The sequence below is a fragment of the Dreissena polymorpha genome, chromosome 9, assembly GCF_020536995.1.
Source record: "Dreissena polymorpha isolate Duluth1 chromosome 9, UMN_Dpol_1.0, whole genome shotgun sequence".
Taxonomy (NCBI): domain Eukaryota; kingdom Metazoa; phylum Mollusca; class Bivalvia; order Myida; family Dreissenidae; genus Dreissena; species Dreissena polymorpha.
The window spans coordinates 9,710,303-9,727,069 of NC_068363.1; the positions used below are offsets into that span (position 1 = coordinate 9,710,303).

Here is a 16,767-nt window from a genome sequence, read left to right on the forward strand (position 1 = left end):
TGCCTATTTTTACCGGATTTCAGTTACTCTTGCATAAAAAATGCTAATAACACAGCTGAGGTGCAACGTTGTCAAGAAGTATTGAAGATATACCCCTTTCATAATTGGAAGAAATGTTTACAACTTTGCAACTAACGTGATGTGTACCCCAAAGCGGTGACGTATGCTAAAATAGAAAAAAAAAACATTCACTTTTAATTCTATTTAAAACAACTTTTTACGAGCAAAAAGTAACAAATTAGATCGCTACAAACGTTTTGACCATTATTAGAAGAGACATACTTTGTGAGTGATAACGGAAAACATTGAAACTCAAAGATATATTTTTGGTGACCTGAGTCACTTTCACTTTCCCGAGTAAACAGCGATGTAAATAAACTGATTGTTTGTAAACACGATTGACTTGGAGGACACTGTATTTTGAGCTCAAAACAAGTTGTATTGCTCATATTGTTATGGTATTGTCCAATAGCATATTCATATTGTCTTTTGAGGTTTTATTGTGAAATGACGTCATTTTTTCAACGAAATGACGTCATAAATCCAGCGAAATTATACAGTTTGACTCTTTTACAATGTAAATAAACGGTGAAAAAAGCATAAAATAAAAAGAAGATTTGTTGGATTCGATGGCATATCGATTCTCATTCACTCGTGATCATAAAAAATACATATTTTATATGATCACTCGTGAAATAAAATCGATATTCCACCGAATATTCTCTATGAATACGTCTGAATACGGTGACAAAATTGCAAGTTGCGCGAAGAATAACCGTGCAGTACACAAGGACTTTTTGAACGAGAAAAAAAGGCTTATTAAATAAAGTAATTCTGATGTATTTCAAATTGTCATAAGCGACATAAAAATCGGTCTTTTATGCACTAATTGAAACTCTTAAGATACATATTTGAAAAAGTTATTTAAAAAAAAAAATCACCACTTACCGGTGTGTTTACCGGAATTTCCATAAACGTTTAAAGGCCCTATAAAGGTGACAAATCCAGTTATTATGCGTATAAACTTGCCTATTTTTACCGGATTTCAGTTACTCTTGCATAAAAAATGCTAATAACACAGCTGAGGTGCAACGTTGTCAAGAAGTATTGAAGATATACCCCTTTCATAATTGGAAGAAATGTTTACAACTTTGCAACTAACGTGATGTGTACCCCAAAGCGGTGACGTATGCTAAAATAGAAAAAAAAACATTCACTTTTAATTCTATTTAAAACAACTTTTTACGAGCAAAAAGTAACAAATTAGATCGCTACAAACGTTTTGACCATTATTAGAAGAGACATACTTTGTGAGTGATAACGGAAAACATTGAAACTCAAAGATATATTTTTGGTGACCTGAGTCACTTTCACTTTCCCGAGTAAACAGCGATGTAAATAAACTGATTGTTTGTAAACACGATTGACTTGGAGGACACTGTATTTTGAGCTCAAAACAAGTTGTATTGCTCATATTGTTATGGTATTGTCCAATAGCATATTCATATTGTCTTTTGAGGTTTTATTGTGAAATGACGTCATTTTTTCAACGAAATGACGTCATAAATCCAGCGAAATTATACAGTTTGACTCTTTTACAATGTAAATAAACGGTGAAAAAAGCATAAAATAAAAAGAAAATTTGTTGGATTCGATGGCATATCGATTCTCATTCACTCGTGATCATAAAAAATACATATTTTATATGATCACTCGTGAAATAAAATCGATATTCCACCGAATATTCTCTATGAATACGTCTGAATACGGTGACAAAATTGCAAGTTGCGCGAAGAATAACCGTGCAGTACACAAGGACTTTTTGAACGAGAAAAAAAGGCTTATTAAATAAAGTAATTCTGATGTATTTCAAATTGTCATAAGCGACATAAAAATCGGTCTTTTATGCACTAATTGAAACTCTTAAGATACATATTTGAAAAAGTTATTTAAAAAAAAAAATCACCACTTACCGGTGTGTTTACCGGAATTTCCATAAACGTTTAAAGGCCCTATAAAGGTGACAAATCCAATTATTATGCGTATAAACTTGCCTAATTTTTACCGGATTTCAGTTACTCTTGCATAAAAAATGCTAATAACACAGCTGAGGTGCAATGTTGTCAAGAAGTATTGAAGATATACCCCTTTCATAATTGGAAGAAATGTTAACAACTTTGCAACTAACGTGATGTACGTGTAGCCCTAAAGCGGTGACGTATGCTAAAATAGCCAAAAGAACATTCACTTTTAATTCTATTTAAAACAACTTTTACGAGCAAAAAGTAACAAGTTAGATGCTACAAACGTTTTGACCATTATTAGAAGAGACATACTTTGTGAGTGATACCGGAAAACATTGAAAATCAAAGATATATTTTTGGTGACCTGAGTCACTCTCACTTTCCCGAGTAAACAGCGATGTAAATAAACTGATTGTTTGTAAACACGATTGACTTGGAGGACACTGTATTTTGAGCTCAAAACAAGTTGTATTGCTCATATTTTTATGGTATTGTCCAATTGCATATACATATTGTCTTTTGATAACCTTTATATATAAAATACGGAAAAAATATTTAAAAATCGGTAAATAATTACGGATCTTCAGCTTTATAGAGCCTTTAATTGGGAACCACACATAGTCACGTGATTCTGCACCCAGGAATATCTCATACAGACTTCGTTAACGGGGATATAATATTGCCGTTCCTTTTTGCGATGAAATAAGGAGCATGTACTAGTTTTTCTTAACCCATTTATGCCTAGTGGACTCTCCCATCATTCTTAATTGGATTAGTTTATTTCCAAAATTAGAAATGTCTAGTATATTTATTTCTATATTTAGAAGATTTCTTACAGAAATTCCTTTAAGCAAACAGCGAAGACCCTGATGAGACGCCGCATCATGCGGCGTCTCATCTGGGTCTACGCTGTTTGCCAAGGCCTTTTTCTAGACGCTAGGCATAAATGGGTTAATGTTATCTATATTAACTCCAGTTGCTTTGTTCACAGATAAATAAAGAGCATGAAACCAGTTGCTTTATCAATTAAGGAATATACATTAATCTAACTTGAAACACTGCATCGTATACACATCGAAACAATTTTTAAAATGTATTGCATTTCGCCTCTGTGTTCGATCATATATTTTGTTTATTAGTACTGATTCTAATTAATTATTAACTGAAAAGTAAAGTTTACTGTTCTTTAATGAATAATGTGTCGATGTACTTTTATGAGTATGAAAACAAATAACAGATAAAAGGATCTTATAGAAAAGTATGAACCCTGGAAATGTATAATACAATCTTGAATTATTATGCTATGGATGATGTTTTTCAAACTTTTTTGGAACATTTGTGACTTCGTATTCATGGAATGCATTGTAATATAAATGCTTTCGAACTATAGCAAGGAAACGAAAGGTATTAACTCTCCGAAAGATCATCGCTGCTGAACGAAATATAAATATGCGAATGTTTAACTTATGAGACTATGCAAAATAAAATTTCAACATATAATCATTGTCTCCCCAACGGCAACCAAACTCACTAAGAAACCCAAAATACTGAAACTGAAATAACTGGAATGAATACGTAATATGCAAGTTATCACTACAAAGATACCGCATAACGAGTAACATCAAACATCAAAATAGCATGAGTATAACGTTTCATCGAAACCACATGAAAATCATCAAGGACATTTGTTGCACACACGTGCACACTCAATTACATCCAAATTATTTTTTGACGGACAGACAAAGCGGCAAAAATATGCTCTACCTTTTGGTGATTATAAAAAAATATATAAATTAGCTAAAGACGTAACAAATATTAAACTTCACTTAGCTAGAAGTTAATTATCCGAAAGAAATTAATCAATAATACGGCTATTCGTGGCATCCGTAAAATTCATAAATAGTTTTCATGGATACAAATAATGTGCAATCTTAAAATAATCAAATTTGGTCTACGCCACGCTTCTGGTTATCAATCAACCTCCATTTTAGCAAACCTTGTTTATAGCAGTCGTTTAACAGAGAATGGTATTTTTACGGGCCCGCCATTGTTTCTCTTCAGCCCATTCGAAATATGAGTTCTCGGAGTAGCAATTGCTTGGTAGCTGAAGACATGAGTACTATTTTTGGCCTCTGCTTGGTTACAGTGACCCCCTATGGGAACTTGCGTTGTTACTATTCAGGTTGAGAAAGGAATAAGGAGAGAGCCCCTTACTTTTTAATATAGTAATAGATTGGGTCAGTTGTCGGGCGTTATACCTTATTGTCAATTATTTGCGACTGAGACATAATCGTGTGGACTTAATCAGTTCGGATCAAGAAACACTGTTTCCCACTGAGAGTCAGTTGACCTAACCTAAAATCCAAAGGTTCACCCAAGACCAATGTTTTCCATACATATGCCAAGTAAAGGCTAGGAAAGTAGAATCTCTATCAGGACTTGTGTCGTGAGTCCGAGTATCATGTATTGGAAAAAAGAAGAATTCCATCAGATGAAATAGAGAACTAATAAAACAGAGAAAATAAAGTAAAGTACCATAAACACTTTAATTGTAATAATCGTATTTGTTAATTTTAAACCAAGGTTACCATACAAAGGTGATATATACCCTATAAGTGGAAAATTAGGCAAGACTTTTCATCACATTCTTTTTATGTGTACTTGTCCAGAATGCGAACAAATGTAAACATCGCACAACTATCTTGACTAAGAACCATATATTTGTTCTTTTTCACTAAAATGTTGATCAACGTTTCAACTTAATATTCCTTTAGACACACTTTTATGATACAGAAACAGGAAGGTTTTAGAAATAAACATAAAGGCATATCTGATATTATTAAATATTAATTTTTAAAACCAAAGGTGCTCATGATTACCATGTACTAGAGGCTGCTACATACCGTCCCATATATAAATAATATATTTAACATTCTTGTTTTCCTTAAGTGCTCATATACCTATTAATTGATAAACAAAACATTAGACTAAAATATAACATACACACGTATTTTATAATTTTGTTAAAATCGAAAGAAATAAAATTGCTCTAAGAAAATACCGTTTCAAAGTGTGACCGTTTTTGTTGTTGTTTTTTTTTTTGGGGGGGGGGGGCGTTACAGCTTGCATATTACATAAAGATTTACTGGTATGTAAGCCGTGACACGATTATACTAACATGAAATTTGTTCAAAATATCGACTCATTTTTTAGTGAACGAGTCTTTATGACGTCAATAAAAAAGACAGCAGGAAGTACGAAGTGTTCAAAATAATATAGGAAGAAAAAAAAATGGCGGAAAAAACGAACTTTTCGCAGATTAAACATATTTTACACATATAAAGTGTGATTCTCATCAAACCAATGGAGTACAATTGATTATTTTATATTCCAGTAAACAATACACTCAAAACAGCACCTGAAGGAGTTGCATTTTTATGTCATATCTTGTTTATATGATCGCGAAAATAGAGGACGCGTGACGATACATTTCGAGTTGCAAAGATAGGTTTTTAATTATGTCGAAAATTGATAGAAATAAGCGGCCAACGCCCGCCACTACGGGTTTTGCTTAAGAAACGGACAGTAAAAGTGAGATTACTAGTATATGATAATAGGTGCTACCTGATTAACGGGCAAATGCTTATTTTATAACCATATAATGTAATAAAAATTAAGACATAATTGTGTACAAAACATAATAATACTTTCAAACAATTAAATCTGTGGAATTAATGAATTATGTATTATAAAGCATTCAGTGCATGTAGGATAAACAAGTATAAAACATCATAGTATGCAGTTTGTTCAATACAATATCGTAAAATTGTATTGCCTTTAAAATAATAAACAATACTGCTTTTGTACCAGTGTATTATATATTTATCATGGAACAACAAGTAACAGCCAAATTATGCATTTCACCATAAAAAGGAAATCATATTTATGAATTAAATAAACAAGCTTGTTGCTACTGTACACTGTCATACTAAAAATTATCACAAAGCAGTATTCTTGGTACTAAGTGCTTTACATAGTTGTTGCAAGTTTTTTATTACTATAGTTGCAAGCACTGGTCAACATACTGACTAAATGTGCATGGGAACAATCGTTTTTGCACACAAAACGTTAATTAAACAACCCATTGGCAATGTTTACAAGAACATATGATCTTTATAAATCCATAGCTGATTTTGTTTACAGACAGACACATATAAGCTCTCTAAAAATCTATGCAAGTTAACATATGTTCCATCGAAATAAACCAACAGAACCAACAAATAAGATCACCATGGCTAATATCTTTATTCCTTGGAAACTTTGAGAGTTCAGGAATCCCTTCTTTGTTGGTCTATGGAAACCAAATCGGTCGGGTTTGCTCAACAGTCTCAGAATGGCTTGTGTGATCCCCCATATGCAGAGCAGCTTAATAAAAAAAGAAAACAAATCTTAAAAATTGATAAATGATGCAGAAGTTTTGTAAATTTCCTGTTGTTTCTTTTTTTTTGAAAAGTCTCTACGATTTTGGTACGAAACCCAACAGCAAATCGGAAAAATGTGCGCAGACGAAGTGTAAACAAGTTGAAAAAAAAACGCTAAAATAATAAACAAAATAATTAGGAATACTGATAAAGTTTGTAAATATACCTGTTTCTGACGGATGTAAACCACAACTAACTACAATGTATCGCTCATAATCAAATGTAAACTGCTTCTTAGAGCGAGTGGGTCACAAAATCTGACATGTTAACAGCCCGTATAGCAGGGTGGCGCAATTGCAAAACCGCAAAAAGAGCGATACCACGAGATTACAGAAGCCGAATTCAATGTTTTTCGGATCCTTTTTTGTTAACAAGCGTTTACTGATTTATTAGGATAAATATAAAAATAAGATCTCAAATATATTGAAGCAAATAAATTCAAAATAAATCGGTATTCATGCTTTACATTTAAGGCGGGTATTTATCAATTTATCAAAATTGTGTTTCGAAAAAGTTATCGCGATTTGATTTAAACCAGTCTGTGATGGCTTATTCCCTTAAGACCGGGAAACAGAAAACAGGAAGCAAATCAAATTAGATAAAAAAAGTCGTATTTTGGCGGTGAAAAACAGATTATGCAAGAAAATAAGAGAACAATGTATTACAAAATAATGACTTGCCTAGCGTATTTTTCCCGAGGTATTCATATACGTGTGATAAAGCATTTGTCGAAGTGTCTATGTAGCTCTAGTGATCTATGAATGCATCGCGAAAATATATGACGCGGGCAGAAAATTTTCGAGTCTAATAGGTATGTGAAGCACTAAAACAGAACACTTATACAAATAGCGGATATACACAATTATCTGATTATTATGAGCATGTTTGAGAGGAATTTTATGGATTGACGATGTCCATGTTGTATCATTGACAAATGTACATGCATGTGTAACGCGATTCGGCCGCCTTCCTGAGGCCGCAAACGAGCGCTATGCGCGCGGCCTCACAATGCCGATTTGCATTCCGAAGCTCTCGGAATGCAAATTACAAAATAAAAATATAACAAGCAAATTCGTTGAATTGATATCCCCCGCCAATATGCTTCTGGACACAAAAGTGTTATATATGACACTCAGCTAAAAAAGCATTTTTAAGATACAAAGGGCCATAACTCCGTTATTAACAGATGGTGTACAATGCCTTTTGGCATGCTCTTATCAATATATATACTCATACCAAGTTTCAATGAAATACACCAAAGCACTTCCAAGATATGGCTCCGGACACAAAAGTGCCGGACGGATGGAAAGACTTAAATACTTTAAACTTTTTTTTCAATTTTGATATCTGTATTGATTTTGTCCTCAATTAAGAAAGAGATTTTATACATTTATTACGAATAAATCTGAAGGAAAAGCGTTTCAAGAGACGAGTGCTTTGATTGGCTGTTAAGAAAATTTGTACGTCGATGTACAAACATGTCCGTCTAAGTACAAATTGTTCTTCGACGTACAAATATATACTTCAAAGTATATTTCATATTTGTACTTCGGAGTACAATTTTTTTACTTCGACGTACATATTGTACATTTCTCTTTTTACCTGGTAGGTATTGTTGACTTTTGACCCAAATGTTACGCTATAGTATTGCGGTGGACCGTGAAACTCCGCCCCGCATGGTCAATAAATATTCACAATATGCTTGATAATTTTAAATTAAAAAAAGTAAACTTCAAATTGGTATATAATCTATTTCAATGCATTAAATACTTGAAACTTCTTTGTTGTTTTTTGTTTTCAATTTTGATATTTTTATTCATTTTGTCCTCAATCAGAAAAGAGATTTTCAACATTTATTATGAATAAATCTGAAGGAATAGCGTCTCAAGAGACGAGTGTTTTGATTGGCTATTCAGAAAATTTGTACGGCGAAGTACGAACATATTCTTAGTGAATTTCATATTTGTACGTCGAAGTACAATTTTTGTACTTCGACGTACATAGTGTACGTCGAAGTACATTTCTCGTTTTACCTAGTAGGTCTTGTTGACTTTCGAACCAAATGGTACGCCATATTAATGTGTTATCATGGTGCACTCATTTGTTCTCATTTTTGTTCTCATAAATTAATGGTCGCGATCTTTATCGTGATAGGCGCGTAGAAATGCAACCATCCAGGCTACTTATCAAGTTGGTTCAGGTCAACTTTGTTCAGGTCATCAAAGTATGTAAAAATCACCCATCAAACAGTAAACCTATATAAATAGGACCCTATATTGTTCAGAATATTTAGTTCACATGTGTAATTATGTATAAAACGCGATTTGAATACACCCACGACTTTATATATATAACTCCACAACAATTGTTGAATGTTACAAGTTAATTACTGTGTGGGTATAGTATACTTTTATTATAAATTAGTATTTTGCATGACGAAAATAGAGTATCTGATAAAATGCGTGTGTTGAAATTGTGCATAAAAATTGATAAAATATTTGCATGACATGAACTAATCCGACAGAACATGAATTAATTTTGTTTACGAGGTTATATTCGACTTTGTCCGTAAAATTGCTTGGCAAATTATAGGAAACATACTGAGAATACACTGTTCATACACGAGAACAAGTTTACTGTAATTATGAACAATATTTGGTATTTATTTACAGAAGTTACTGACAAGATACAAAGACAAAAATAATTTCGATAGAAAAAATCAAAGATAAATTACTATTTTTCGCGACCTACCGAATTGGTTCTAATGGCTGCGGCGAAGGAGAGCGAAATTGAATTGGGTAGCATTCAAGAGGAGGCCGTTTCTCTTGGAAATATCATCAAACAAACTGGCGACTGCGGGACTTTCCAAATAATTGGAACGGTTATTAGCACGTTAGATATCCTCGTCTTATCATGGAGCATGCTGACCATGGCGTACAGCGCGAGTGTTCCGAAGTTCACCTGCGTGGTATTCCAAAATGGAACCAATGTTACGTCATCCGATACGTGTAATGTCAACGGGACAGTGTGTGACATTATAGAATTCGACACCAGCATGCGCACGATCGTCAGTGAGGTATTGTGTCCATGTCAATTAATTATCAATGATATAAATCTAAATTTTGTGATATAAATCTAAATTTTGTGGTACCATTGTAACCAATGTTTCTTTTGCTCAAATTATATAGCTAATGTATCGACTAGTTTAAAACAACCCGCTTGGAAAGTATTCTAAAACGAAATCGCAACGAGACATCACTTATTAACGATCAGACAATTTACTTCGATGAGTATATGTGTTTTTCGAAATGCTAACAGTATTTCAGTTACATGAGTATAATCGCGAACGCTTATGAAAGGTTCTACTTGAGTCCTAGGAATTGACCGTTTTAATCAGTTTATTACCATTCCCAATTAAGTCTTTCACAGATAAAACCATCGTAAGATGCCCACGAATAATCATTTTGTTACCCCACAAGCAAGCGTGAGTGGTGATGAACGGAAATGTATGAATGTTGCCATCCTGTCACAATTTATTACAATGTACTTCGACTTAATATCATTTATATTCCATCTTGTCCAGTGGGGTCTCGTCTGTGACCGGCGGTGGATATCGCAGACGATCACCACCATCCAGATGTCGGGCATGCTGGTGGGCGGGATCTTCTGGGGTCACGTATGCGACGGGATAGGCAGGAAGCCAACTTTCTTTCTGAACGTTCTAGCACTTGGAATGGCCAATCTCATCTCTTACTTTTCGGTGAACTGGCAAATGTTTGCTAGCATGAGGTGACCAGAACATGCCTGTAAAATTTCCCTTTGTTCATAAACGCTTTTATTGCGTTAAAGCACAACCAACATTTAATACAAATAGATTAATTGATGTCCATTACGATTATTCGGTAATATAGAAAAACTCATTGAACACGCATTGCATTCATCTACTAAATCTATTTTTAAATGGCACTTAGGATCAACGATATGTAACGCATGAGACGGGGTTATATTATGTAATTCCAATAATTATCATAGGTTCATCATTGGTCTCGGCTGTGCGGGGTTTACGACATCACCGCTAATGTTTGAGTACATTCAGAATAGATGGCGCGTCTTCCTCCTCCTCATTCCAAGCTTTGATTTGTGGGCAAGTGTCATGGCGGCATTCTGCTACTGGTCACGTGACTGGAAAATGCTCAATATTTCCATCGCGGTGGCCTCTGGGTTGGCGATGTTTGGCTGGTTGTAAGTGTATGTTTTGCATTTATTGTTTGCTAAATTGTGTTCAGTTGTTTTTTCATCATGTGTCTTCTATTGTCAGCTGTGTTGCCTTGATTGTTTTGCGATGTATTCGGAACGGTTCGTTGTGCCACGTATTGCGTTCAGTTGCAGTTAATTTGGTTAGCATGTGTTGCATGTTGGTATGATTTCGTATTTTTTTTACATTGATTCATGTCCCATTCATGCTAAATTCGAAGCCAGTAATGTTCACTGTTTCACTGTTGTTTCAGCTATTTTGTTGAAAGCTTCCGGTGGCTCGTTTCAAACGGAAAAGTACATTTAGCGCAAGAAACAATCAGAAAGGTTGCACGTGTAAATCGCAGGCCGGAACCTAATCTCACGAAGCTTTCTGTTGTCATCGAAAAAGAGCAGAAGGAAGCCGAACTGACGAAATCACTAAGGGTTTATTCCGCATTAGATTTGTTTCGAACGCGCCAAATACGGAAGACAACACTTTTGTTCGCTTTTATATGGTATGACTTATAAAAAAAAATATAGGTGGTTACCGTTAACTTTTTATTCTAATAATGTGTATACAAGATTATTATTCAACTTCAAATTCTTATTACATAAATTGAACACAAATACAATCAGATGTGTCATAGACTCGTTATTTGTACACATACCATTGTATTATGCACGTGATGTACCTTTAACCTCTTAGTGTTACCTTGACTTTTGATTAAGAGATACCTTGTTGCGCGCAATACACCGCATCCACAAAGTGACCCACGTCTGTCAAGTTATTTAAACAAGACGGCCACGGAAATTTTGGTCGATTACCTGAGACTTTCGGAACTGAACTATTTTTAGCATCGTGTTCGATGTTTCCGAAACCACTTTGAACTTTGTCGATACATCATGAACGCTTGCCTTATGAGCAACTTTCATAATGGTTGGGCGAAAACTGTTCACAATTTTCACTATAGCCATATAGTGAAACTTGTCAAACTCGGCAGTTATGTCAAATATATTAAATTACCAACAGGGGGGGGGGGGGGGGGGGGGGAGAGATTCGAGATTTGAGAAAAAGAACGTGGCAGGGGAGCACCATTCGAGATTTCATGCAAAATAACAAATTGCTTTGCCTTGAAGTTTTCACTATATACAAGGTGAACAGGGCCGGTCTGTTTTGATCCAATTGGAATTGTTTGAACTAACCTGTTATCGAATCATCATACGATGCTACGGAACAAATACCCAGTGTCATGCAGTTTCAGATAATACGTTATTAAGCTTAAACTATATACATATCAGGGAAAAATGCCCCCAGTTTGAACCAGTGGCATTGTTTAAGCTAAATTGGTTAGATTACACATGCCAGATAACACTTCTCTGGGCCTTGCCCATGTAGTTTGAGAGAAGAATTTTGCTAAAAAGTCTATATAAATCATATACAGGGGTAATCACGTGATTATCAAGATGGCGACTTCCATGCCGAGGCCGGTATTTTTCGCCGTTTTACACCCTTTAATAACTTGTATTATTTTTAAAATTTCGCTCACTTTCTAGCCATATTAGCAAAAACGTTACTGGCGTTTATTTCATAGTAATATTCGCTCTATATCTCGACTTTACTCGGTGCGAAATTTCTGAGCGGTATGACTTGATTAGGGCTCCACTAAGAAATTTTGCGGGAGGTAAAGTCGAGATACAAAGCGAATTTAATTACCTAATAAACGCTAATCACTGTTTTGCTGATATGGCTTGAAAATTAGCGTCGTTTGAACATTAAACAAGAGTAATAAAGGGTATAAAACGGCGAAAAATAAGTGTCTCGGCGTGGACGTCGCCATCTTGACTATCGCGTGATTGCCCCCTATGATATAGCCCAGGGGCGTTGTCATTTGTGCTTTGAACGTGAACAAACTAATAAGAAAAACATTGGCCAATGTTGCACGCCAAATATTAAAAAAAACACTGACTCTTGTGCTTTCAGAGAATAAAGGTTTTGAAGTTTTCATTTAAAAAAATATTTTAGCTCTGGCGACCTACCGGTACATATGCAAGTGACCGGTACGATTTGAAGATCTTTAAAAGAGGGAATCTAAGGATCAGGTTCAAATTTGCCTAGTGATTAATGAGGGGAATTCGCTTAAAGGAAAAATTTCAAGGACTCACAACCGCACTGACTGACAACGGACAATATGGTATCCTAAACGCTCCCCAATATGTGCCCACGTGCGGTTAAAAATGACTAGTAAATACAGAAGTTATTATATTTCTGGACGTAGGTATGCACGGACTGATGAAGCAGTGTAAGGGGATGTGCTTTGTGAAATGCTTCCCACTTTTGGGGGAAACGCACAGCTAATTAATTAACTTTCTATTTTGCTTTCAGGCTGTTCTCTGCCTACAGTTACTACGGTATCGCTCTCGGGGTGCAAGAGCTGTCTGGGGACTTCTTCCTTAATCTCTTTCTCGTCAACGTCATCGACATACCCGGCAACTATGTTGCGGTCCTCTTCAACACCTGGTAGGTTCCAATGTTTGATGTGTTATAAGGTAGAGAAGATGTGTAAATAGAGTAGATTGCCAAGATTCAGCTGAGTCGTGAACTCTTATTATATTAAATAGTTCAAATGAATGCATTGACTGCGATACGCTCTATCGATTTTTACTTGATTTCAGTGCGGACACTAAGTTATCTAACTTGAACTTCTGTAATAATTCTTTAATTCATCTAACGGTATATCGGTCTATAACTATTAATGAATATTGGACAATCAACGAAATAAGTTTACGATTAAGCATTGTACGTACAAATTAAGATATTCGGAAAGGGATGTGAAGGCACTTGTATGGTAGAACTCTACAGTTTGTCGGGCTTCGTCTTCGGGCTTTTGGAATCTTGTTGCAAAATAAGGGATCAAAGTGACCCAGTTTTCTCGATGAATTTTGTGGATTCAAGTTTCCTGCGAATGCAAGCATATGCAATCTACATGCATTGCAGCGTACCTGATCAGATAATTTATAACAACTGAACAAACTAGTGGTCAATAAAGTTTTTTTTAAATAATCCTTGAAATATTCTGCCAAAATGGCATCAAGAGCGAATTTCTTATGCAACGTGGCATGAATCATACACAGGCTTTACACCGGGAATTATTTTCGGATAAATAAAAATGCGATCCAAACTTCAACTTATAAAACTGAAACATACAGCTTCTGTAATTAAAGAGTAAACATTCTGTGTCAATACACCTATATATATAAATAAAAACTCGAAAAGAAAAAGTCGAAAATTTTGCTCTAACCGCAAAGTTATACCTATTGGTATGATGAGTTTGCGTTGGGTCCTACTATTTAATGACTCAACTTTCCAGGGGAGGTCGGAAGTGGACATGCACGGTCCTCTATGCATTGGGAGGCGTGTTTGCGTTGCTCGTTGGAATATTCAAATTCATTAGTAAGTATGACACCGCGCAATCTCGCTGACTGGTTAACGCAGTGGTTGTCACATCGACTAAATGTTTATACTTTTGGGTTTAGTGATGCTTAGCCTTTCAACTGTGTTGCCCCCTTTTCAATTGATCTAATATAATCAATCTCATTTTATCGATTGATACATACATTAGTTATTTGTTGAATCTGATAAACATAATTGATTCATATTTTGCTTTCAGCAAGCAGGGTCTAACTTTTGTCTTTATATAAAGTTCAAGCCTACACAATCCAGAAAATAACTGTAAGTACATGTAGAGACCATCGTAACAAAAGCAAACAAATACATTAGATCTAAGCCAATAATGTTCTTTTTGTTGAGAATACATTTCAGTTATCAAAATATCTCTTTGTCTTTTCAGACCTGTCAATTTCCGGTACGGCACTTAACGCACTCGCACTAGGCTCCAAGCTGTGTGTGAGCGCTGCGTGGAGTGTCAGCACGCTGTGGACTCGGGAGTCCTTTCCCACGGTCGTCAGGTTGGTGTGGTTTCAGTGGAGATCAGTGTTTGTGCTGGAAATGTGTGAGCCAAAGATATATATGCAAATGTATAGACCTATCTTTGGTAAGAGCGTTGCGTGAGAAATGAAGAATGGAGGATTGGAAAATAATGGGTGCATGTGCGTGTGACTCTTATACAGTTTAATTTCGTAAACATGAAGCTGACAATTGTTCAAATCTATAAATTTCATAAATGTGTAACAAACATAATCGACAGGAAAAAATGTACATTGATTTCGATTTGGTGTTCATAATTTGAATGTCGTTGTTTTCACGCAGATTTACTGGCAATGGGTTCGTCAGCTCCGTAGCCAGAGTGGGATCGATGGTGGCCCCACAGATTATAACGCTGGTAACATGGTGCCCTAAACTGTTGGCATTAGTCAATAGGATTAATAGTACAAATAACGATTTGGAATTAAAAGGGGCCCTCTGGATTGTAGGAAACACAATTATCGTAGTTTAAAAAAACGCTTAGTGTAGTCAAGAATCTAAATGCATAATAGTTTCATATATCACAACAATCATTCTAATACATCAATAATGTCGCATCAGCGGTATTTATTGATTAACCCTCCTCTCGTTCTGGTAGGTATTATATAACCACCTTACTACCGAAACTCAATCTTTGTGTAGATGTCGATGATTTATGCTTATATATAAAATATTATTCGACAGTGTACCATAATGATAATGACAATAAAAGGTTTAAATTGCGACATTACTAACGAGAATACATAACATTTTAAATTACTTACAATATCTGACAGGCATGCACATTAAGTTTCTTATTTTTTCTATTCAGAGTCGTGATATCAAAGGACTGCTGTACTTGGTTTGCGGTATCGTCTGTCTGTTATCCACTGGCATGTGTGTATTTCTGGACGAAACAAAGAACCGCGACCTTCCCGACATGATTCAGCGTCATCAAACGCGCTCTGATACGCGCATAAAAATGAAGCACGCGCAGAAATACTGACATTTTTAAACACGCCAATTTCTCTTGCCATGAAAATCCTGACATTTGCCTCCATATTCACATGAACACAAGGCCAAGATAAGTATGTATTTTGTGAGATTTGTAGAAAAAATGTGTTGGCGTTGACCTATAAGTAGGTATTGTGTGAGATTTGTAAAATAAAGTGTTAGCCTTTTTAGTTTTTACACATAGAAAGTCGCATATGTACTATACACGCAGATTGAAATGATTTTGTATGCTAGCTTCTCTCAAAACCTTTTAACATTCGTTTTACGGGATAAAAAATGTTCATCAAAACATTTTGTGGGCGGAGCGATCATCTCAAAGGCAATGTGTTAATTGTGGCGTTTTAGCATTCATCGCAAGCCTGAAGTACAACACAATTGCGTCTCGGTCTACACACAGTGTAGTGTGCGTGTTTGATGCATGATAAAGTAGCCGAAAACCTGCTATCATTTAGATCGGACGAATAATCACAGTGCCCTATTGACGAGCTACGGATACCTTTGCTGTCTTGTGGAGTTCGTATTAAACCGTATAAAAATGTAACTTTAAAGAACTGTCACATTTTTAAAATGACTTTAATACTAGAATAGTGAATTGTCAACAGTTGTCACAGTTTTTCATTGAATAACATGTTTAATTTAAAATTGCTCACTGTGGACATCATCCATCCATGGTGAAGTGAAGTGTTCATCCATAGTTACGACTGGCGTAAATGAATATTTATCCATGTGTTAACCTCTAATAAAAACGAAATTATTATTTAGATTGTCTTTCAACCCCTTACTTACAACAAAATGGAACAGTACAATAAATTATGTCGTCATTTACTTATGAAATCTGTATGGAGATTGTGCCTATTGAATAGGCCGGCCTAGCCAAGGTGCCTATTCAAAATTCGAACAACACATTCAGGACAAATTCTTATTTTGACATAAAACTTATTCAAATGTTTCACAATTTTTTGAAAATCATTTTTAAATTCTCATAAAGAACTACTAAATAAATTAGAAATATTTTTTTATAAATAAATGTGTGACATCACACATGGCCTGA

The 16,767-nt window shown here is 35.1% G+C and overlaps 1 protein-coding gene and 1 long non-coding RNA gene across 2 annotated transcripts in view; both read left to right on the top strand.

Annotated features, from left to right (window-relative positions):
- The first annotated feature begins 9,434 nt into the window (after positions 1 to 9,434).
- The window catches only part of LOC127844757 (solute carrier family 22 member 13-like), a 37,814-nt gene continuing 30,481 nt past the window's right edge, over positions 9,435 to 16,767 (top strand). The window contains exons 1-5 of the mRNA XM_052375216.1: positions 9,435 to 9,581; positions 10,089 to 10,294; positions 10,538 to 10,747; positions 11,014 to 11,256; positions 13,125 to 13,259. Coding sequence (XP_052231176.1) covers positions 9,435 to 9,581; positions 10,089 to 10,294; positions 10,538 to 10,747; positions 11,014 to 11,256; positions 13,125 to 13,259 — 941 coding nt within the window. The remainder of the gene's footprint in view (positions 9,582 to 10,088; positions 10,295 to 10,537; positions 10,748 to 11,013; positions 11,257 to 13,124; positions 13,260 to 16,767) is intronic.
- LOC127846607 (uncharacterized) lies at positions 14,615 to 16,415 on the top strand. The gene is made up of 3 exons (XR_008033564.1): positions 14,615 to 14,707; positions 15,009 to 15,081; positions 15,535 to 16,415. It is a non-coding gene; the product is annotated as an uncharacterized LOC127846607 (long non-coding RNA).